At 40.7% G+C, this 25,170-nt stretch overlaps 1 protein-coding gene across 1 annotated transcript; it reads left to right on the plus strand.

Annotated features, from left to right (window-relative positions):
* Positions 1 to 1,808: 1,808 nt before the first annotated feature.
* Positions 1,809 to 15,145, plus strand: LOC139579383 (sodium/potassium-transporting ATPase subunit alpha-1-like). Its single transcript, XM_071407965.1, has 21 exons — positions 1,809 to 1,964; positions 2,214 to 2,339; positions 4,399 to 4,458; positions 4,826 to 5,029; positions 5,152 to 5,265; positions 5,355 to 5,489; positions 5,582 to 5,699; positions 7,835 to 8,103; positions 8,253 to 8,696; positions 9,270 to 9,462; positions 9,580 to 9,755; positions 9,849 to 9,985; positions 10,140 to 10,290; positions 10,835 to 11,003; positions 11,100 to 11,254; positions 11,437 to 11,560; positions 11,906 to 12,051; positions 12,807 to 12,940; positions 13,085 to 13,186; positions 14,713 to 14,804; positions 15,013 to 15,145. Exons 1-21 carry the CDS (start codon positions 1,953 to 1,955, stop codon positions 15,039 to 15,041), a joined length of 3,090 nt encoding a protein of 1,029 aa, XP_071264066.1. The 5' UTR covers positions 1,809 to 1,952; the 3' UTR covers positions 15,042 to 15,145.
* The last annotated feature ends 10,025 nt before the right edge of the window (positions 15,146 to 25,170 follow it).

Genomic DNA, 25,170 nt, shown 5'->3' on the forward strand with positions numbered 1-25,170 from the left:
CATGTTCTCCGTTCATTCATTGTCCTCATCCTTTACTGGTTGGGTTATTGTTAACATATTTGTTTTCAGTGAGAGTTCTGTAAACTTACAAATACCTTTATTTCTTTATTTTATTTTATCTTTATTTTATCATGGAGTCAAACTGAGACCAATGTTTCTTTTACAGATGAGTCCTAAATGACAGAAATCAAAATATAAACACAAAATGCAAGCAGAAAGAAAAACACGGTCACACAAAACAACCACATTCATCAGTAATAAGGTATTCAATCAGCTTTCTGAATGGCCTTAGAGGCACCAAAACATCACATTCATCAGTAATAAGGTATTCAATCAGCTTTCTGAATGGCCTTAGAGGCACCAAAACATCACATTCATCAGTAATAAGGTATTCAATCAGCTTTCTGAATGGCCTTAGAGGCACCAAAACATCACATTCATCAGTAATAAGGTATTCAATCAGCTTTCTGAATGGCCTTAGAGGCACCAAAACATCACATTCATCAGTAATAAGGTATTCAATCAGCTTTCTGAATGGCCTTAGAGGCACCAAAACATCACATTCATCAGTAATAAGGTATTCAATCAGCTTTCTGAATTGCCTTAGAGGCACCAAAACATCACATTCATCAGTAATAAGGTATTCAAGCAGCTTTCTGAATTGCCTTAGAGGAACCAAAACATCACATTCATCAGTAATAAGGTATTCAATCAGCTTTCTGAATTGCCTTAGAGGCACCAAAACATCACATTCATCAGTAATAAGGTATTCAATCAGCTTTCTGAATGGCCTTAGAGGCACCAAAACATCACATTCATCAGTAATAAGGTATTCAATCAGCTTTCTGAATGGCCTTAGAGGCACCAAAACATCACATTCATCAGTAATAAGGTATTCAATCAGCTTTCTGAATGGCCTTAGAGGCACCAAAACATCACATTCATCAGTAATAAGGTATTCAATCAGCTTTCTGAATGGCCTTAGAGGCACCAAAACATCACATTCATCAGTAATAAGGTATTCAATCAGCTTTCTGAATGGCCTTAGAGGCACCAAAACATCACATTCATCAGTAATAAGGTATTCAATCAGCTTTCTGAATGGCCTTAGAGGCACCAAAACATCACATTCATCAGTAATAAGGTATTCAATCAGCTTTCTGAATTGCCTTAGAGGCACCAAAACATCACATTCATCAGTAATAAGGTATTCAAGCAGCTTTCTGAATTGCCTTAGAGGAACCAAAACATCACATTCATCAGTAATAAGGTATTCAAGCAGCTTTCTGAATTGCCTTAGAGGCACCAAAACATCACATTCATCAGTAATAAGGTATTCAATCAGCTTTCTGAATTGCCTTAGAGGCACCAAAACATCACATTTAAGAACATTTTGAAGATTGTTCAGATTGCTACTCAAATATCTACATGTGGTAGGTGCTATAGTGAACCATAGTTGGATTACTGGTTGGGTATTTTTAACCCATTTGTTTATTGTGAGTACTGTCAACTTCCAACTACCTACACATGGTAGTGTAGGTACTATAGTGGCAAATGGTTGGGTCACTGGTTGTGTTATTTTGAACCCATTTGTTTATTGTGAGTACCGTCAACTTCCGACAGGGATGCATCTTTATGGGGGCTCATGGTCAAAATGACCTAGCTGTACAGGTGAAGATTGGCACAGATCCAACTCCTTCTCCCCAACCCCTCCCATCCTCAGTCCCTGCTCCACACATCTGATTCATTTCTCCTGTGCACCTCCCCTTGGCCAGGTAAACCATATAAATATTCAAACCTCAGTTAGCTACCCAGGGAGCTCTTGGTTGCCTCGAGACGTGGAGAAAGAGGGAGAGAGACAGGTGTAGACGTGCAACAGGTGGAGTTTCTCAGGATAAGGAGGAAATAAATGATCTTCACAAAACCACTGGGATTGAGACAGCGGTGCAAGGATGGGGCTTGTAGTAAGTCTGCATTGCACTTTTGATTATCAGGATTTGTTTTGACTTATTTTGTTGTTTTTTCATCTTAACTAAAAATATGTTATTTTACAGTTCATACTTGCAAAAACTATTTAGCTCTATATTTTATGTTAATGGCTACTTCTTAAGGGGATTTTATACATTTCTAAATGGAATTTCTATACCTGAATTGCAAAGAGGCACATTGATAGTGTACAGCTTCTCATCATTAACGTGTATTTTGACATACAGAAGGGGAAAGATGATTATAAACTGGCGGCGACCTCCGAGGACGATGGAAAGAAGAAGAGTGAAAAGCAGGTGAAGAAAGCGAAGGAGAAGATGGAGAAGGATGACCTGAAAAAGGAAGTTGACCTGGTGAGGAAAACGGATTATTTATTCATTTATTCATCTAATTTAGATGACATGGACAGTGCACATGAATCCATATAAAATGTGTTTAAAATATACACAATGACATATAGAAAACACAGAAATGTTTTAAGCTAAGAAAAGACAAAGGTGCACAGTACACTGTAACGAAAAAAAGTTTTTTTCCCACATGAAAAAAGACAACAGTTGACTACAGAATACTACAGTTCTACCTATAGAATTCTACAGTAAACTGTAGAATACTATACTATACATTGTAGTATCCCTCGATCATGTGTATTACTTACTGTAGAATGTTGTAATATACTGTAGAATGCTATAGTAAATATGACAGTATTATTGTTTTTTCTAAACACTGTAGAAAATACTACAGTAATGTTCACAAAAACACAACAGTGCGCAAAAACACTACACTTATTTAACTTTATTAACTACAACAGTATTTTATTTGCATATACCCTGCCAATTCCATTCCCCCATATTGCATTGTGTGCCACCCATAAGTGAGAAATTATCCGTTCAGACTTCAATCCTACAAGTTTGGAAAATGCTTTCTTTTAGTATTTTTTCAGTAGGTTTCCTGAAGGAGAAAACCTCCCCTTTTGCGTCAAAGATAATGAAACCAAAAAAACTATAGTAAATAATATAGTAATGCAGTAATGTTATACGGTAATTTGGGCGGGGAAAGAATTGCTGTATTTCAAATGGTACTGTAATTCCATCCCACAGAATTCAGTACCAAAAATTTTTGGGGAGCTCCTAAAACGTTTTGACCACTAGTGGGTGCATGGTATTGTTGTTTCTGGCTCATTACCATATTTTGAGGCTTGCCTTGTAAGAGGCTGTATTTGTTGAACCCGTTAGCGAGAATGTTGTACCAATTTAACTGGTGTGTGGTAGTAGTGCCCCAACAATTTCAAATGTATAGGGAACATATTGAAGTGGCAGTAAGTCTTAAACCTTTGATGGTTGAGTATTTTGCTATGTCATTTTGGTCTGTTTTGCCCTGTAGTTGCTGACAGTTTGAAAGCCTTTGGTTAAGGCCTCTAGAAGTGCAAATGATATGAAACACAAAATATTAATTGATATGCTGTAATGTGTAAGCACTACCTAACAGCTAACCTGCTTGTACCAATCCCATGTCATGTAAAACACTGTGATATACAAACCCCTTCTCCCCTCAATTAATTTCATCCATTCCAATTACAGTCAGTTGTATTCCCTTTTTTTCACACATTTCCAACATTAACTGTATATATAACTGTAAAACAACACATTTCACTGAACCTGTCCAGTGTGTGACAATAAAATATTTGTTATTTTTAACAGTATAATAGAGTAAATTCTATGATATTTTACTGTCATTACACAGTACTTGCTTTGATACTTTATTCATATTACAGTAGGCAATATTAAATACAGTAACTTACCACTAGCTGCCTGTAAGTTAGTGTAAAATTCACGGCAACCCCTTTACAGTGTACGCCTATTCATCTCTGTGGGCCAGAAAAGGTGCAGCACACAACCTATCAAGCCTGTATAAAGCTCTTTGGTTTCTACATTTGCATTTGGGCACTCATTTGCATTTTCATTGACTTACTATTACTCTGCAGTGAGTCTTGGGGGCAGTTCTAAAACCCCAATAGCCTATGTTTAAACTTGAGAGAAACAGTAGCCTATCGTTGGAAACTGCTTTCTTACATGTAGCGAAATAGAAAACGGACACGTGCACTGTGCAGTACTTTTTCAGGGCAGAAGGTAACATTCAGTAATGGATTCAGTCATGAATCAGAGCGATTCCATCCATCATACAGAAACGAATGACTCTTCTATGGTTTAGATTCAAATCTATGCTGCATGACCTTGTCATACATAGAATCCGTTCAAACTATTGGAGAAATGTGTTTCATCACTAAATGTTCTGTTTACTTCTGCCAATGTGGAAAGATTAAAGAACAACCTAGTTCAACGAGCTCTCTCTCTCTCTCTCTCTCTCTCTCTCTCTCTCTCTCTCTCTCTCTCTCTCTCTCTCTCTCTGATTTAGGATGACCACAAGTTGACCTTGGATGAACTTAACAGGAAATACGGCACAGACTTAGCCAGGGTGAGTGAATATCTATGTGTGCCTCCGTTTCTAACATTGACAACCAGTTGGATCAGTAGCTCCTAAGGATGAAAGCTGACTGTAATTTGGAAGAGCATTGAAGTCGTGGAGGTTACGACACAAGGTCGTAGCGTTGGTAGAACTTCCTCTGCCTTCTAAGTCACGATGACATCACTATCTAACACCGAATCGTAACATATGAAACATATATATATCTTCCTAAAGTTTACACAGAGTTTGGAGTAAAATATATGTTTTCAGATTGTGTGACATCCCTTTGCTTACTTTGTGCCTTGCTTTCCTCCTTCCCTCCCTCCTCCTTTCCCTTCACTTTACATTTTCCCTCTCTCCTCCTTTCCCCACCTAGGGTCTATCCTCGGTTCGGGCTAAGGAGATCCTTCTTCGCGATGGTCCAAACTCCCTGACTCCTCCCCGCACTACCCCTGAGTGGGTAAAGTTCTGCAAACAGCTCTTTGGCGGATTCTGCATGCTGCTGTGGATCGGAGCTGTGCTCTGCTTCATAGCCCACATTATCCAGGTCACCTCAGAGGAAGAGCCGACCAATGCCAATGTGAGAATCATACAATCATAGAATTCAGAGATAATTTGAGACGAAGCCTCCAGTGCCTGAAAGGCTTTTCCTACTTAATGACAAGACGATATTCTCATAATCATTCTGCCTCTTCTTAACAGTTGTACCTGGGTCTTGTGCTCGCTGTTGTCGTCATTATCACCGGTTGTTTCTCCTACTACCAAGAGGCCAAGAGCTCAAAGATCATGGACTCCTTCAAAAACCTGGTCCCGCAGGTTAGACTTCTGCCTTTTCAAACACCTCTGAGAAGAACTCTATCATATAGTTACGTGCACGGATGTTAATCGTGTCCTCTTCCATGTAGCAAGCCCTGGTTGTCCGTGACGGTGAGAAGAAGAACATCAACACAGAAGAAGTGGTGGTTGGCGATATAGTGGAGGTGAAAGGAGGAGATAGGATACCTGCTGATTTGCGTATCATCTCTGCCAGCGGCTGCAAGGTGGATACTTAAAAATACATTAAGTCATGTGTCACACGCGTAAATGTAATTCATTCGTTGTTGTATTGACACAATTCTCTTTCCCCACTCAGGTGGACAACTCCTCCCTCACTGGTGAATCTGAGCCCCAAACTCGTAGTCCCGATTTTAGCAATGACAACCCCCTGGAAACCAGGAACATCGCCTTCTTCTCTACCAACTGTGTTGAAGGTAAATGCCTTCTGTAACTATCTGCAATTATTGAATAGTTCAAATTACTTGTATAAATGTGTTATTTTAGGAGGGGATTCAGACCGGAGTTAAAAGCGCATATATTGAACTTTATAAATGTTTTATGCACTGTTTATTTGTTTCTATTCTGTTTGTATTCTGCCATTGAACTTAAGCATGTGGGAAACGCCAGAAATGGAGGTGTGTCGGAGGTGTGTCTGACCTTGATTTAATACCCAAATAATTCCATCACCATTAATAAGGTCGAGAAAACATGCCGGTTATAAGTGGAAAAGCATCTACTTTATTTTTCCCGATAGAAGTAACAGCATGCACTGTAATTTATAAATTGATTAGAGCTAATTGATAAGAGCTAGGTAAATGAGTAATCCCCACAGTGAAGTATGAAATATGTGCCGTTATGCAGATTTTTTTTATTGTATGGCCTTATAACTTGCAGGGATTAAATTTGGAGACACACGCCAAATGGGATGACAAGGTAAAGAGTTGCGCCAAATTGAACCTTTGTGCCCTTTAGAATGTTTTACACATATGCTCCAACGTTTCTTGTTTCTTTATCAGCCCCTATCGGTTGGTGACTGTACATAATAACCAGGTGACTGTACATAATAACCAGGTGACTGTACATAATAACCAGGTGACTGTACATAATAACCAGGTGACTGTACATAATAACCAGGTGACTGTACATAATAACCAGGTGACTGTACATAATAACCAGGTGACTGTACATAATAACCGCATATATTTAGTGTTCGTTCCCTTCTCTACATTCGTATCATTCCATCACATCGTTTGACTTAGCCTACCTTTCTCTCGTTCATCTGTAAACGCTGTCACGTCTTTGTGTCTGTGGCTGAGGGTCAACTAATAGTGTATACTATTTCATGAAGGCCAAATACAAATTGTAGTAAAAATAAATCGGGGGCATATAGGCTTGTTAAATCATTATGGAGCTCAAACCGATACATTGATCTTGATGCACAGCGCAACACTTTGCACAGTTCCATGATCAGTGCGGGCAATTAGGGTTTGTTTATTATATCATATTATTTTATACTATTCTCCATATTATAATTATAAAACTATTATTGGCTAGACTACTTTCAACGTTACCATTGATTAACTGAATGTGGTAACTTTCAAAATGAATCAAACACCTTTACTTGTGCATAAAGCCTTTATATTTCCATGAAGTAGGATTCATGATTATTCCTTAAACATAAATAATGTGTCAAATCAGTGTTTTAAAATGTACCCATGGGTTCTGAAACAGCCTTGAAAACGCATATTTGTCTCGATCGTTTTATATTCTCAACACGTTCTCCACAATCAAGTCTTGTGGCGATCAAATTCAAATTTAAGGTACACAGTACTTAAAGAGATTACTTTAGATAAATTAACAGAAAAACGAATTAAACAAAAACTCCCTGATTGAATTGGTAGGCCACCAAGTGGGTGTGTTTTCTGGGGTTTAATTACATGTATTCAGTGCTTGCAAGGAAACCTTGTTAAGGCCTAAGGCCTCCATAAAGTAAGTCTGAAAACCAACTACTGAGAAGTGGGTAGGAAAGGGAGGCATAGGAAAAGTGTTACATTGTCTGAATTGCCTCTTTGTGATTCTAAACAAGGAATCATCAAATCATCCATTTTTTTTCTTGAGCAGATGGTCAGGGAGCCGGAACATAATTGACTGCAAGAAGCACAAACAGATATCATATTTGACTCAAACATCAACATTTCAAACCTTGCTTACATTTGTATATGATCACGTGTCTCTCTATTATGGTTGGAAATACTTGTGAACATATTTCCCAAATTAAAATCACCTGGAGCTGATTTCCTGAGGGTTTAAATTTTAGTTTTAAATCCAACAATGAAAATGCCCCCCCCAATTAAAATAAATAAATATATATATATAAATATATTTATTATTATGTTTTTTTATATATTATTTTAACAATTTTGTTATACGTATATATATATATATATTTTTTTTTTCTCAGAAATCATGGGGAGGCCAAATAAAACCACCCGCGTTCCAAATTCGGCGCACGGGCCGCCAGTTGGAGAACCCTGTTCTAAACCATATTCTCACTTTTTGACCCTTCCAGGAACTGCCAGAGGTATCGTCATCAACACTGGTGACCACACTATCATGGGTCGTATCGCCGCGTTGGCCATGAGTCTGGAAAGTGGGCAGACGCCTCTCGGAATTGAAATTGATCACTTCATTGAAATCATCACCGGTGTGTCCGTCTTCTTCGGTCTGACTTTCTTAATCCTCTCCGTCATTCTGGGCTATGGTTGGCTGCCATCCATCATCTTCCTCATTGGAATCATCGTCGCTAATGTGCCAGAGGGTCTTCTGGCTACTGTAACTGTGAGTGCTGATGAAAAGTCATGTTTAACAAAAACTTAATGAAAAAAATGTATACAACATTTGACAAAATATGTTTTTTGTTATAACAACAAAACATATGTTGTCTAATTGTCTATTCTTTAACCCTCTGCTATGGATTTCCATCTTAGGTGTGTCTAACTCTGACTGCCAAACGTATGGCCAAGAAGAACTGCCTGGTGAAGAATCTGGAAGCTGTGGAGACCCTGGGCTCCACCTCCACAATCTGCTCCGACAAAACAGGCACCCTGACTCAGAACAGAATGACCGTGGCTCACATGTGGTTCGACAACCAGATCCATGACGCTGACACCACAGAGAACCAGAGTGGGACCTCTTTCGACAAAAGCTCTGCCACCTGGGCTGCCCTGGCTAGAGTCGCTGGCCTGTGCAACCGTGCCGTCTTCCTGGCAGAACAGAACAACGTACCTATCCTCAAGAGAGATGTGGCTGGTGATGCCTCAGAGACTGCCCTGCTGAAGTGTATCGAGCTGTGCTGTGGGTCTGTCAAAGACATGAGAGAAAAGTACAACAAAGTCGTTGAGATCCCCTTCAACTCCACCAACAAATACCAGGTAACCACGTGAGCTCTTTATACATAGTATCTGGTCAATCAAATCAAATCAAGATTTATTTACACAGCAAATTTCAGACATGGAATGCAACACAATGTGCTTCACAGGAACAAAACTATGGAAAACAAACTATGGAAGTAAAAACTGAAATCATCCGGTCAGCTTGTAACTGCTACTGGGTATCTACATCCAGTCAGCTTGTAACTGCTACTGGGTATCTACATCCAGTCAGTGTGTAACTGCTACTGGGTATCTACATCCAGTCAGTGTGTAACTACTACTGGGTATCTACATCCAGTCAGCTTGTAACTGCTACTGGGTATCTACATCCAGTCAGTGTGTAACTACTACTTGGTATCTACATCCAGTCAGTTTGTAACTACTACTGGGTATCTACATCCAGTCAGCTTGTAACTGCTACTGGGTATCTACATCCAGTCAGCTTGTAACTACTACTGGGTATCTACGTCCAATAAGTAGCCGTAACTTTACTTTACCAGGCTCACTGGTAACCTGTTGAGTTATTTAAAACAAAGTCAACCCTCTTCATGGTGTCATCTCATCTTCCACTAGCTCTCCATTCATGAGAACAACATGGCCGGCGAGTCCAATCATCTGCTGGTGATGAAGGGAGCCCCTGAGAGGATCCTGGACAGCTGCTCCACCATCTTGCTCCAAGGCAAAGAACATCCTCTGGATGACGAGATAAAGGAATCATTTCAGAAAGCCTACGAAGCGCTAGGAGGACTGGGAGAGAGAGTGCTGGGTAAGAGGGCCCACACCAATATGGAAACATATTCATTAAAAGGTTTGGGAGCTAATGTTACAGTCTTGAACATGCAGAATTTGTTCAAGGTTGTTTCTGCCTCTGCGTCCTTTCCAGGTTTCGGCCATTTCCAGCTCCCTGATGACCAGTTTCCAGAAGGCTTTGACTTTGACTGTGAAGATGTGAACTTTCCCACTGAGAATCTGTGCTTCGTTGGCCTCATGTCCATGATTGACCCTCCCCGTGCTGCTGTGCCTGACGCTGTGAGCAAGTGCAGGTGTGCTGGAATCAAGGTATGGCAATATCATAGTAAACTCAAGACTCTTCGGCCATCACACATAGCAGCCACGGTGAACAGGCCACTCAACTTCCCGTCTTACCCTTAGGTTATCATGGTCACTGGGGATCATCCCATCACTGCGAAGGCCATTGCCAAGGGTGTGGGCATAATCTCTGAGGGCAACGAGACTGTTGAGGAAATTGCTGCTCGTCTGAAAATCCCAGTTTCTGAGGTCAACCCAAGGTATGTTGAAGTTTGTTCGGGAACATTTCAGTGTATGTCATCACACTGTCTAGACTTAAAGAGGAGTGACAGAAACCTATATGAAAAATAGGTGAAAAATACAAGCCAGTTATATTTAGCATATATTTTAACTTTCCGTCTTTGTGCCATGCAGAGATGTCAAGGCCTGTGTTGTCCACGGTGGAGAGCTGAAGGACATGACCGCCGAAGAGTTGGATGACATCCTGAAGTATCACACTGAGATTGTGTTTGCCAGAACTTCTCCTCAGCAGAAGCTGATTATTGTGGAGGGTTGCCAGCGTCAGGTACTATTTAGTTAATGAATCCATGCTTATGAGTCAGTCAGGATCATTGCATCTTTCGTTGCTAAGATCTTTAAGGAGAGTGCACAGTTATGAACTTGAAAGTTATTAATAAACCATTATTAGGTACATTTGGGCAGTCTAATACAAGGATTTTAACAGAAATGCAATGGTTCATTGGATCAGTCTAAAATGTTGCACATACACTGCTGCCATCTAGCCGCCAAAATCTAAATTGCACCTGTGCTGGAATAATACATGATGGCCTTTCTCTTCCATTTAAAAGATGCTGGTACAAAAAAAATACAAAAGAACGCATGTTTTTTTCTTTGTATTTTCTTTTAACAGATCTAATGTGTTTTTTTCACCTACATTCATTTCAGATTTCCACAAACTTCAAAGTGTTTCCTTTCAAATGGTATCAAGAATATGCATATGCTTGCTTCCGGTCCTGAGCTACAGGCAGTTAGATTTGGGTATGTCATTTTAGGCAAAAATTGAAAAAAAGGGTCCGATCCTACTAAACATCCCTCTTACTTATCCACAGGGGGCCATTGTGGCTGTGACAGGTGATGGTGTGAACGATTCCCCTGCTCTGAGGAAGGCTGACATCGGTGTTGCTATGGGTATCTCTGGATCTGACGTCTCCAAGCAGGCTGCAGACATGATCCTCCTGGATGACAACTTTGCCTCCATCGTGACTGGTGTTGAAGAGGGTATGAGGAGCTCTGCCGATGATTATCAATCTGCTGTGTCTTTCCATCCTTCTGTCATCACCCTGACTATCCCTTCCATCCTCTATTTCCCCCCAGGCCGTCTGATCTTTGACAACTTGAAGAAGTCCATCACCTACACCCTGTCAAGTAAAATTCCAGAGATGACCCCCTTCCTCTTCTTGCTCCTCGCCAACATTCCACTGGCCCTAGGGACCGTCACCATCCTCTGCATCGACCTGGGAACTGACATGGTGGGTCTTTCAGATGTGGATATTCCTCCTTAGTGAACAATCTGATCATGTGTTCTGCTGCATCACCACAAACCATGTCCGTGATCATTTCAGAGGTTGTTCAGAAGATATATTCACAAACATCGAAGTGACCAACAATATGTTTCTAATTCGGGTGATCTTTTCCCATCATTACCTTCAAGATCCCCGCTATCTCCCTGGCCTATGAACAAGCTGAGAACGACATCATGAAGAGACAGCCACGGAACCCCAAAACAGACCGACTGGTGAACGAGAGACTCATTAGTGTGGCCTATGGTCAATTTGGTAAGGCTTCTGTTTTACCTTTATGAGTTGAATGTTGACCAGTCTGTTTCATAGCACATTTACAATCTGATCAATGTCTCTTCACTGACAAAATACTTGGTCACACTTTATTAGGATAGTCCATCTGTATTATCAACAAAACATGATACTATCAACAGACTGTCAGTTGATTAGCAACTGCTTGCCATGGCTAGGGTAAGGTAAAGTTATGGTTAGGGCTAGGGTTAGTAGATAGTTAGTTGAAATGTTACTGATGTTAGTCTGTAGATAGTCCATCTGTGGATGCTCTACAGACTATCCAAATAAAGTGTTAACAAATGCTCTCCTCCTTTTTCCTCCTCACAGGAGTGATGCTGGCCGCAGCCGGCTTCTTCACATACTTTGTAATCATGGCTGAGAACGGGTTCTATCCCATGGATTTGCTAGGAATCCGTTTGGACTGGGAAAACCAGTATATCAACGACTTGGAGGACAGCTACGGCCAGCAGTGGGTGAGTACACAAACGCTGCTCTGCCTTCTTGCTGTCACCTTACTAACGGATTCATAGAAATAGAATGAATAGAAAGAGCATCTCCATTCAAGTCAATGATGGCATAATGGATGGGCTGGCATGAGTTTACCAGTCAAATTGCCAGGTTTATAGCTCCTAGCCTGTTCTTTTCATTACATTTCTATGAAGGGATTAGCATTAGCCTTGTTTTGAGTACCTTCTTGTGTGATGAGTTCTCCATTTGAACTTTTTTAGTCTCTCCCATTTTTTTTATTTTGTTCATTCCAGTAAGTTTATTCCATCAGGAAATTCAAGAAAACGAAATAAATCAATAAATGTGATATAGTATAAAAAAAGGTTTGGAAGTCATGGCTGGGATTATGGATCAGGGTTGTTGCACAGTTTGCATTACGGATAGTCAGTGGACGAACAGTCACTGCCAGAGAGACAGGTCTGTAGCCTCGGCACTGCACCACACAACCCCCAACGTCCTCTCCGTGCTTTGGGCTTCGTAGACAGCTTGCTACTATCCCTCCTTTTGTGCGCTTGTGGATGCCACTGCTGTCGCTGGCTCACATTCTCACCACACATTTAGTAACATTGTAATAAACACGTTCCCCCTTCTCCCCTCTGTTTCCCTATCTACACACATCACTTCCCCTCTCTCTCCCCCTCTCTCGCGCTCTCTTTCTCTCTCTCTCTCTCTCTCCTCTCTCTCTCTCCCCCCTCTCTCTCTCTCTTCCCTTATCCTTCAGACATATGAGAGCAGAAAGATTATTGAGTTCACCTGCCACACAGCGTACTTCGCCGCTGTCGTGATTGCACAGTGGGCCGTTTTGGTCGTCTGTAAGACCAGGAAGAACTCCTTCTTTCAGCAGGGACTAATGAAGTAAGTACACACATCGATCTCTGTGGTCTGGGTCCTAAGACACACACACACGTTCATACAGCCCTGCGACTCACTTCAAAAATCAATATCCACCCTGTTGGTTTTAAATCCATGAAAATTAATTACTTTTTCCTTGCACCTCAGGAACCGTGTTCTCATCTTCGGACTTTGTTCCGAATCCGCCCTGGCTCTCTTCCTGTCCTACTGCCCTGGAATGGACATTGCCATCAGAATGTACCCACTCAAGTGAGCAATAGACCCTTTAGATTATCTTATGTTCTTCTGTATACCAACTTGGCACAAAGGTCACCCTCTGTTTTAAAAGATGAGGTGCAAAATGGGTGGATATTATAAAGGGCGGAAACTACTGTGGTCTCACAGGATCAGTTAGGGCTCACTAGCTAGCTGAAGTGTAATGGGGTTTACTTCCCAACCAAGAGAGAAAACGCAGCTCCAGTGTAATGGGGTTTACTTCCCAACCTAGAGAGAAAACGCAGCTCCAGTGTAATGGGGTTTACTTCCCAACCAAGAGAGAAAATGCAGCTCCGTTGTAGTGGGGTTTACTTCCCAACCTAGAGAGAAAATACAGCTCCGTTGTAGTGGGGTTTACATCCCAACCTAGAGAGAAAATACAGCTCCGTTGTAGTGGGGTTTACTTCCCAACCTAGAGAGAAAATACAGCTCCAGTGTAATGGGGTTTACTTCCCAACCGAGAGAGAAAATGCAGCTCCGTTGTAGTGGGGTTTACTTCCCAACCTAGAGAGAAAATACAGCTCCAGTGTAATGGGGTTTACTTCCCAACCAAGAGAGAAAATGCAGCTCCGTTGTAGTGGGGTTTACTTCCCAACCTAGAGAGAAAATACAGCTCCAGTGTAGTGGGGTTTACTTCCCAACCCAGAGATAAAATACAGCTCCTGTGTAGTGGGGTTTACTGCCCAAACAAGTGGGAAAATACAGCTCTGGTGTAGTGGGGTTTACTGCCCAAACAAGAGAGAAAATACAGCTTCAGTGTAATGGGGTTTACTACCCAACCAAGACAGAAAATGCAGCTCCGGTGTAGTGGGGTTTACTGCCCAACCAAGAGAGAAAATACAGCTCCGGTGTAGTGGGGTTTACTACCCAACCAAGAGAGAAAATACAGCTCCGGTGTAGTGGGGTTTACTGCCCAACCAAGAGAGAAAATACAGCTCCGGTGTAGTGGGGTTTACTGCCCAACCAAGAGAGAAAATACAGCTCCGGTGTAGTGGGGTTTACTTCCCAACCAAGAGAGAAAATACAGCTCCGGTGTAGTGGGGTTTACTGCCCAACCAAGAGAGAAAATACAGCTCCGGTGTAGTGGGGTTTACTTCCCAACCAAGAGAGAAAATACAGCTCCGGTGTAGTGGGGTTTACTGCCCAAACAAGTGGGAAAATACAGCTCTGGTGTAGTGGGGTTTACTGCCCAACCAAGAGAGAAAATACAGCTCCGGTGTAGTGGGGTTTACTTCCCAACCAAGAGAGAAAATACAGCTCCGGTGTAGTGGGGTTTACTGCCCAACCAAGAGAGAAAATACAGCTCCGGTGTAGTGGGGTTTACTGCCCAACCAAGAGAGAAAATACAGCTCCGGTGTAGTGGGGTTTACTGCCCAACCAAGAGAGAAAATACAGCTCCGGTGTAGTGGGGTTTACTGCCCAACCAAGAGAGAAAATATTTTCCTTACCTCTTTCCAGTTGTCTGTCATTCACTTTTACCTCAAATCTTTTAATTTCTATTTCCTTCTCTTTTTCCTCAGGCCTTTCTGGTGGGTATGTGCCTTTCCCTACACCCTGCTCATCTTCATCTATGATGAGGTTAGAAAATACATCATGCGACGGAACCCAGGAGGTAAGTGCTCAGGGACTATAGACGACAACAAGCTTTTAAGTTAACGCCGACAATTGGCCGTCACTGTCAATTATTGTACAATAACATGACAAGGACATGTAGGATTGGAAGTGCGGGATTATATAATTTGTCTCGTGGAGATTTGCAGTGTGGCAAGATGAAATCAAACTAATTTGTTTCTTCTCTCTGGAATTGTCTCTTCTTTCAGGTTGGGTGTACCAAGAGACATATTATTGAGACAAAGAGGCCGTCCCAGGATCACTCAATGTCACTCTGCTGCAGTATTGCCTTATAATGTAATCGTTCATTTTTACAATGATATTAAACCCATTTGCCTTTGATAGACAATTCTCAGACCTTTCTTGATAGTCTATTCCTGTAGCTCTTTAAGAGTCTCGGTTGCACTTTACTATTCATCTTCATGGAGTCAGATTGCGTAGTCTTATTACGGGGTATCATCAAACATGAAAGAGGAGCATCGCACATCCAACACCAGATCACCCTAAAAAAACGTTGGAGATCTCATTCCAGATCCAACACCGGATCACTTTGGAGATCTCATTCCAGATCCAACACCGGATCACTTTGGAGATCTCATTCCAGATCCAACACCAGATCACTTTGGAGATCTCATTCCAGATCCAACACCAGATCACTTTGGAGATCTCATTCCAGATCCAACACGGATCGATCTGAAATGAGCAGCAAAGACGACAGGTCACAATGTCAACAGTAGCCTATACCTGGGAAATACGTTTAGGCCTACCTTTACTTGTAAATGAAGTCCATTCGTCTGTCCTTACATTAGAAAATACTTCAATCAAATCGTTCTGTATTTTGTTTGATGTAGGCCCATCCAAAAACACGGTGGAAGTGTCTGGGTTCATCATTACTTCAAAATGTCATGGTTTTCCTTTAGGCTACCTAAACATGAGAATAACTGGTTATTAGCCTATACAAACTTGTAAAATGTAGTCAGTGTGTGTGAAACAAACTGTGAAAAAGAGTGTCACCATGTGGTGGTCTCTGATAAAGGTGCTGGTTTAGATTATAGGTGCAACTGTCCCAGCGTCCCGGTTAGAGGACGGAAATGACCAGTAGTTTCAAGTTTTTAATGTCACATGCACAAGTACGTTAAAATGCCTTTCTTTCAAGCTCTAACCACAGCAATGCAGTAATCAATAACAATGTAAAACTAACAATAACAAGGTGGAACAAAAACACACAAGACATAAAAAGAAGAAAGAAGAAAGAACACAAAGTAAGTAAGCGTACTATATACAGGGTCAGTTCCAGTACCATATGTGTAGGGATACTGGATCAATAGAAACAGATACACAGTTCACACATTTATTACTACACTCAAGACACACACACACACAGCAGCCAGGAAGTGGACTAGTGAAAGTCTAAGTGATAGTGGTTTCCAGAACAGAGAGAGAAATACACATATCAAATAAAAAATCAAATTTTATTTGTCACACACTTTGTAAACAACAGGTGTAGACTAACAGTGAAATGCTTCCTTAGTGGCCCTTCCAAACAATGCAGAGAGAAAAATAGAGAAATAATAGAAAAGCAATACTACGAGGAATAAATACACAATGAGTTGGGGGGTATGAGGTAATTGAGGTAGATATGTACATATAGGTAGGTATAAAGTGACTAGGCAACAGGATAGATCATAAACAGTAACAGCAGCATATGTAGCAGCATAAGTCAAAAGAGTTCAAAAGGTTCAATGCAGAGAGTAGGACAGGATAGGGTATTACAATGTGTTATATAGCAGTAAGGCTATAGCAACGCAGTGCTACGGTAGCAAAAAGCAGGAATGTAGAAAATGGAAGGTAATGGCGTAAACATGTAGCACTAAGTAATTAGCAAAGGCCTAATAGGATAAGCATAGCACAGGTTGTAAACACACTATGTACAGAGGGCTAGGCTAACCTAACACACAAACACAGTGGCCATCTTTAAGGCCTTTGCAAACTGCCTGGCTGAAGCACACAGGACTGGATAAATGGACTATTTAACATGATATACTACACCAGGATGTAACAAAGAGACATACACATCGCAGGTGGACATAGACATGTAGTTACATAGTACTACACACTGGGCATAAGTTATATCAGAAGATCCCTGACTCGGCAAAGTCCACAGTAAGGTTGAGCAAGGTTCATGAGGGAGAGGTCACCGGTGACGACCTCTCTGTTGGTGCAGCCAGGAGGTTTGTCAACTTGCTGTTGACTCCTGGTGCTGCAGTGAGAGCCTGAGGAGCTTGCCCTCTCAGAAGGGCCTTCAGGCGTCCACCCTCCTAGCAACCACCCCTAGCAACCAAACAGAGTGGTCAGGTGTAGAGGTGTGAACAGACAGTATTTAACCTGGGATAACCTCTGCTGGGGCTAGAGAGTCTCAAAGTGTGTGCCTCTAACTCCCAAGGTCAGAGAAAGGGTTTGAAAGAGAGTTTTGTACAATCTGTGCCCACATACCGTCTCCTGGCCTGTCCACAAACTGGAACAATTATAGTCTAGACAGAGGTGCTGTCTGTCTAGCACCACAGAGTTAAACTGCCCAGAGGCGCTGTCCATTCAGCAGTGCTGAATCCTGGCCTCGGCCTAAGCTACAAAATATATGGAGACTGTTTAGTACCAAAAATAAGGGGTTAAATACATGTAAAAAAAAATATATATATATATATAAATATTAATAATAATGTGTCCTGATCTTTCTTATCTCTCAGATATATAGCCCTACAATGGAGGTGTCATAACCAATTAAACCTAGCGGTCAAACAGGGAAATGGTTCCAATCGTTTTTCCACCATAAATGGTTCCCATTGGGGATTTTAGAAACACTAAAAGGACCGTGTTTTGTGTAGGCTTACCCTGGGGTGATGTTTTGATAACCATGTAAATCTCTCTCGGACAAGGTGACTTTTATCAATATATACGGCTGTATTTACTCTCAGATTCAAAAATGCGTACCTATCGCTCCACAAAAGCAGAGTAGGGGAAACATCTACTTGTCTCAGGTCTCAGAGTGAGTGATGTCACAGATTGAAACGTTTCTAGAATAGTGCATTTTGAGGCCATATGGCATAGAGTCTTACAAGCACTGGAGATAGATGCGGTAGGAACATGTGGGTCAGCGCACGTGTGGAGTAGTTGATGTTTCTGTGCATCTGTCTGTTGTATTTTGTCTGCATATGTTTACATTCTTTGAAAAATGTAATAAAATCTTTGAAAATTCAAAACGCTTCTAGCATGCACCGCTAACTAGCTAACCATTTTACACCGGTTACATATGTTTGTTTCCGCGCAAGGTGCATTGGAAGAATTGTAAATCCAATGTAAAAGGCTATGGAGTTTGCATTGCGAATTATTTGGATGTGATGTGTCCATATATTGTTTATTCTATGCCACCTATCGGTTGTAACTGTTGATCGCTACATCAGTCTATGGCTGAGCTGAGTTGAGCTGTGTCATTTTGTCGGATGACAAGAAATAAACGGCCATCGGAGGTTATCACTTGTGTATCTTGGCTACATTGGTATTTAGGCCTACATTTGGCAAACCTTTTTGTCAATTTCGGTTAATAGCCTTAGCCTATGTCATTCGGGTAGCGCTAGCTGGCCTGACCACGTGATATAACTAGCCACCTAAATCTGATTACCAGAGGTAGCTAATTTGTAGTACCACTGAAGCTAGTGCTTGCTAGCTAACTACCACAGACAGAGTGGCTTGCAAAAGTATTCACCCCCCTTGGCATTTTTCCTATTTTGTTGCCTTACAACCTGGAATTAAAATGTATTTTTGGGGGGTTTGTATCATTTGATTTACACAACATGCCTACCACTTTGAAGATGCAAAATATTTTTTATTGTGAAACAAACAAGAAATAAGACAAAAAAAAATGAAAACTTGAGCGTGCATAACTATTCACCCCCCCAAGACAATACTTTGTAGAGCCACCTATTGCAGCAATTACAGCTGCAAGTCTCTTGGTGTATGTCTCTATAAGCGTGGCACATCTAGCCACTAGGATTTTTGCCCATTCTTCAATGCAAAACTGCTCCAGCTCCTTCAAGTTGGATGGGTTCCACTGGTGTACAGCAATCTTTAAGTCATACCACAGAAACTCAATTGGATTGAGGTCTGGGCTTTGACTAGGCCATTCCAAGACATTTAAATGTTTCCCCTTAAACCACTCGAGTGTTGCTTTAGCAGTATAATTAGGGTCATTGTCCTGCTGGAAGGTGAACCTCTGTCCCAATCTCAAATCTCTAGGAGACTGAAACAGGTTTCCGTCAAAAATGTCCCTGTATTTAACGCCATCCATCATTCCTTCAAATTCTGACCAGTTTCCCAGTCCCTGCCGATGAAAAACATCCTCACAGCATGATGCTGCCACCACCACCATGCTTCACTGTGGGGATGGTGTTATCGGGTTGATGAGAGGTGTTGGGTTTGCACCAGACATAGCATTTTCCTTGATAGCCAAAAAGCTAAATTTTAGTCTCAAAGGACCAGAGTACCTTCTTCCATATGTTTGGGAAGTCTCCCACATGCCTTTTGGCGAACACCAAACTTGTGCTTATTTTTTTCATAAGCAATATATTTTTTTCTGGTCACTGTTCCATAAAGCCCAGCTCTGTGGAGTGTACGGCTTAAAGTGGTCCTATGGACAGATACTCCAATCTCCGCTGTGCAGCTTTGCAGCTCCAGGGTTATCTTTGGTCTCTTTGTTGCCTCTCTGATTAATGCCCTCCTTGCCTGCTCCATGCGTTTTGGTGTGCGGCCCTCTCTTAGCAGGTGTGTTGTGGTGCCATATTCTTTCCATTTTTTAATAATGAATTTAATGGTGCTTCGTGGAATGTTCAAAGTTTCTGATATTTTTTTTATAACCCAACCCTGAACTGTACTTCTCCACAACTTTGTCCCTGACCTGTTTGGAGAGCTCCTTGGTCTTCATGGTACCGCTTGCTTGGTGGTGCCCCTTGCTTAGTGGTGTGGCAGACTCTGGGGCCTTTCAGAACAGGTGTATACATACTGAGACTATGTGACAGATCATGTGACACTTAGATTGTGTAATGAATAGTCAGGGAGAAAAAGGTGTAGATTCACACGCAGAGCACGGCAGGTGTTTATTTCGCCTTCGCAGAAGGCAGGAATCATGGTCACAGGCAGGTAATGGTCATACACAGGTAGGGAAACAGGCAGGTGAATCAAAACTAGGACTGAAGGCTATAACTGGTTCTCACAAACGGGCTAGGATTAGGCATAGTAGAATCAAAACGAACAATACCTCACAAAAGCACAAACAGAATGAACTGAACTAAATTAGGAGCTGATGAGACCAGGTGAGTAACTAACACAAGTGAAATCAATGAACAAAAATGAAAGACAGGGCTACGTTCAAGAACACAAAGAAACAGGGCCGCGTTCAAGAACACAACAAAACATAACACAAGGTTGACTAAGAAAATAAATACAAAACCTTACAGATTGCACACAGGTAGACTTTTTAAAAACGAATTATGTGACTTCTGATGGTAATTGGTTGCACCAGATCTTATTTAGGGGCTTCATAGCAAAGGGGGTGAATACATATGCACGCACCACTTTTCCATTTTTATTTTATTTTTTAACCAAAAAAAATGTCACTTCACCAATTTGGACTATTTTGTGTATGTCCATTACATGAAATAAAAATAAAAATGTAATTTAAATTACAGGTTGTAATGCAACAAAATAGGAAAATGCCAATGGGGATGATTACTTTTTCAAGGCACTGTATTGTAGTTAACATTACCCCTTGCTAGTTGACAAGTTATCATAGTTTACATTTTTGGTTTAGCTTATGTTGATTGTCTAGCTAGTTAACATTAACCACCTCAAAATGATCTAGCCTGCTCAGAGCCACGTAGCTAGCAAGTAATTTCCTTATAGCATCATAAAGCAATGACAGCCTAGATAGATAGATAGATAGATAGATAGATAGATAGATAGATAGATAGATAGATAGATAGATAGATAGATAGATAGATAGATAGATAGATAGATAGATAGATAGATAGATAGATAGATAGATAGATAGATAGATAGATAGATAGATAGATAGATAGAGTTGAAGTCGGAAGTTTACATACACTTAGGTTGGAGTCCTGAAAACTTGTTTTTCAACCACTCCAGAAATTTCTTATTAACAAACTATAGATTTGGCAAGTCGGTTAGGACATCTACTTTGTGCATGACACAAGTAATTTTTCCAACAATTGTTTACAGACAGATTATTTCACTTATAATTCACTGTATCACAATTCCAGTGGGTCAGAAGTTTACATACACTAAGTTGACTGTGCCTTTAAACAGCTTAGAAAATTCCAGAAAATTGGGTCATGGCTTTAGAAGCTTCTGATAGGCTAATTGACATAATTTGAGTCAATCGGAGGTGTACCTGTGGATGTATTTCAAGGCCTACCTTCAAACTCAGTGCCTCTTTGCTTGACATCATGGGGAAATCAAAAGAAATTAGCCAAGACCTCAGAAAAAAAATTGTAGACCTCCACAAGTCTGGTTCATCCTTGGGAGCAATTTCCAAACGCCTGAAGGTACCACGTTCATCAGTACAAACAATAGTACGCAAGTATAAACACCATGGGACCACGCAGCCATCATACCGCTCAGGAAGGAGACACATTCTGTCTCCTAGAGATGAACGTACTTTGGTGCGAAAAGTGCAAATCAATCCCAGAACAACAGCAAAGGACCTTGTGAAGATTCTGGAAGAAAACAGGTACAAATGTATCTATATCCACAGTAAAACGAGTCCTATATCGACATAACCTGAAAGGCCGCTCAGAAAGGAAGAAGCCACTGCTCCAAAACCGCCATCAAAAAGCCAGGCTACGGTTTGCAACTCCACATGGGGAAAAAGATCGTACTTTTTGGAGAAATGTCCTCTGGTCTGATGAAACAAAAATAGAACTGTTTGGCTATAATGACCATCATTATGTTTGGAGGAAAAAGGTGGAGGCTTGCAAGCTGAAGAACACCATCCCAACCGTGAAGCACGGGGGTGGCAGCATCATGTTGTGGGGGTGCATTCCTGCAGGAGGGACTGGTGCACTTCACAAAATAGATGGCATCATGAAGTAGGAAAATGATGTGGATATATTGAAACAACATCTCAAGACATCAGTCAGGAAGTTAAAGCTTGGTCGCAAATGGGTCTTCCAAATGGACAATGACCCCAAGCATACTTCCAAAGTTGTGGCAAAATGGCTTAAGGACAACAAAGTCAAGATATTGGAGTGGCCATCACAAAGCCCTGACCTCAATCCTATAGAAAATGTGTGGGCAGAACTGAAAAAGCGTGTGTGCGAGCTAGGAGGCCTACAAACCTGACTCAGTTACACCAGCTCTGTCAGGAGGAATGGAACAAAATTCACCCAACTTATTGTGGGAAGCTTGTGGAAGGCTGCCCGAAACGTTTGACCCAAGTTAAACAATTTAAAGGCAATGCTACCAAATACTAATTGAGTGTATGTAAACTTCTGACCCACTGGGAATGTGATGAAAGAAATAAAACCTGAAATAAATAATTCTCTCTGCTATTATTCTGACATTTCACATTCTTAAAATAAAGTGGTGGTCCTAACTGACCTAAGACAGGGAATTTTTACTAGGATTAATGTCAGGTATGTGGAAAACTGAGTTTAAATGTATTTGGCTAAGGTGTATGTAAACTTCCGACTTCAACTGTAGATAGATAGATAGAAGTATTGATGCTCTTCTGAATTATGGTCATTCATGTCAGATAATACACATTATTTATTCTGTCTCCAGAATCAAATGCAAAGATAAATGGCTATATCTTCTTCTTCTATTATTATTATTACTTTTATTTGGTATTCCAGTTTTAATAGCCTTAACAGCACTGTGTGTCAATTTACACTGTATAGCAGAGTCGTTAATGTGATTTAAAAAATATATATTTCTATGATTCTAGCTAGATAACGAGGCATCTGAATTTACACCTCAGTGCAGTCCAGACTGTCATTTCTTACTAGTACAGGACAGTCCTCTTGGCTTTACAATCATTCATGCTTATCAAGAATATATGAATTAAACCGTATTGCTGTATTATATTGTGATTCACCGTAGCACCATTATGTATTGTGATTTACTGCTATGTATGCATTGAATTATTCTACACGTTCTCTGTCCTTGTGTGGTAATTGCACATGGCAGGTTGGTTGTAACCAGCAGTGCAACCTTGTAGCCTTGTCCATCTTCTTAAAGCAGGAAAAGAGAGAGCAGTAAAAGGATATCATCTTCTGCCACATCAACTGTATCAACCTACCATATTATTTCACACTAGGGTTTATTACTAAAAGCTACACATTTAAAAGGATTAAAAAGATACATGTTTTCTATGGATTAAAGGAGAGCAATGAGACCTGAGAGGTCTACACGGTGAGGGTATGATCTTTGACCCTCTGTAACTTTATCATTCATCATTAGTTCATTACCCGGATTATCCATAACCATGGTAGCACCCACATGAATGTAGAAGTGTTTAGAAACATGTTTTATTCTTATTTGCAATAAAAGTGACTCCAAAATGACACAATACATTATTTACCATTCATTTCTATTAGGCACAAAATAATCTAAAAGACAGCCTAAACGAACTGCATATGCATCCAACAAGTTTGTAGAGTCACAAGCTTGATGTGGTCATTTCATGCTAAGAATATGGGACCAAATACTATAAAGTAGTCAAAAATACTTTGGAATACTTTATTGAATAGAATCTTTAGGGGTGTCAATCATTTTGACCCTTACCTTTTTGAGAAAAATAAACATTACCTGTTAAACAAAATATCTTTCTCTGAGCAATTGCATTAGTATGAAATAATTTAATTGTGCAATTTTTTGGAGCATACAATATAGCTAAGTATTTGTATTATTTATTTTACACTGTCGTTATTGCTCATCTTTATCAAGGCTGTCAGTAATTTTGGACCCCCACTGTAGTAACAGACAGAAGAGATGGTAGACCTGTCGACTATTTTGAAGGAGGTTTGTGCAGGAAATAAGCTTCAAGTTGACAAGATTGGCAGTGATATCACTCAAGTATATTCTTCTTACTTGCTACAGATATTTTCATGCTTCGATTTAGTGCAAAGATTCTCAACAGTACCGAACCATCATTACATTTAGCACACTGGATCAGGAGTTTACTGTATCACCAATCAAGTTACTTTATTATCTTTGACAGTCAGTCTTTGTTGTCAGGTTACATACAGTATGAACACAATATCAAATGCTCATATTTGGCTGTTGATCTCCTACATGGTTCCCAAAAGATAATCAAGGATCTTTTCAGTGGTTCAACCAGCTGTCACTCAAAAACTCCTCGACCAATCAGATTCATTAAGAAAGACGAGAGCCCCGGTGGTGTCTTTCGCCATTGCATCCTCACTGGTTAAGCCTACCCAACCCTCAATATCCACTTGGAGCAAGCGTGAAGTGTAAAATCTATTGTCTGGACATTATAATGACCCATGTTTGTAGTCCTGCACCTCCTGAACATGTTGATGTACAGAGTAAACAAATCTGCAGGAAGCTGAAAGGAAAGGGGGAGTGTAACAGGGTGAAGATAGCCCTGTGTTGCTATTGCATTGAATATGCTCCTGGATAGATTCCCTTTGTCTGGTTACTTTCAGGTTAACGAAGTGATTAAGCAGACTTGTTCCCCTTTCTATAAAAGAAGAGCACGTGTTGTGCTCTGGACACAAGCTGGATCAGGGAGAGGCTGCTGCTGGACCCCAAGCTGACAACTGGAACGGTTGAGTTTTTACTGAATTGTTGGATGAGCATTTTGATAAACTAAGAGTAAAGTAAAGACTATTGTTGTTTGTTTCCTTGTTGTGACAGCTTGGAGGCCAACAAAGTAGAAGCACAAGCGGTTATTGAATTGTTTAGCTGTATTATGATCTGTGCATTTGAAGGGGAAGGCTAATATTTGACCATTGAGCTTTACTTTCTGTAGTTATGTTGTATTTGCCTGTGGGCCTGGTTCACTGTTTGCTGTGTTCAACTAAACTAACTGAGTGATGTGTGATATCTCTCCACTGAATCTATCCATTGTGTACCTAACCTAAATAACAACCTGCAACTAGGTGCATTAAAGGGATAGTTCACTCAAATTGCTAAATAACATACAGGTTTCCTTACCCTGTAAGCAGTCTATGGACAAGGTATGACAGCCATCCATGTTTTGGTTCATTATCCCTGGCACTGTTTCCAAATGCTAATGTTTGACCATGACTTGAATGAGATTTGTGCCACAAATG

The sequence above is a fragment of the Salvelinus alpinus genome, chromosome 6, assembly GCF_045679555.1.
Source record: "Salvelinus alpinus chromosome 6, SLU_Salpinus.1, whole genome shotgun sequence".
NCBI classification, from domain to species: Eukaryota; Metazoa; Chordata; class Actinopteri; order Salmoniformes; family Salmonidae; genus Salvelinus; species Salvelinus alpinus.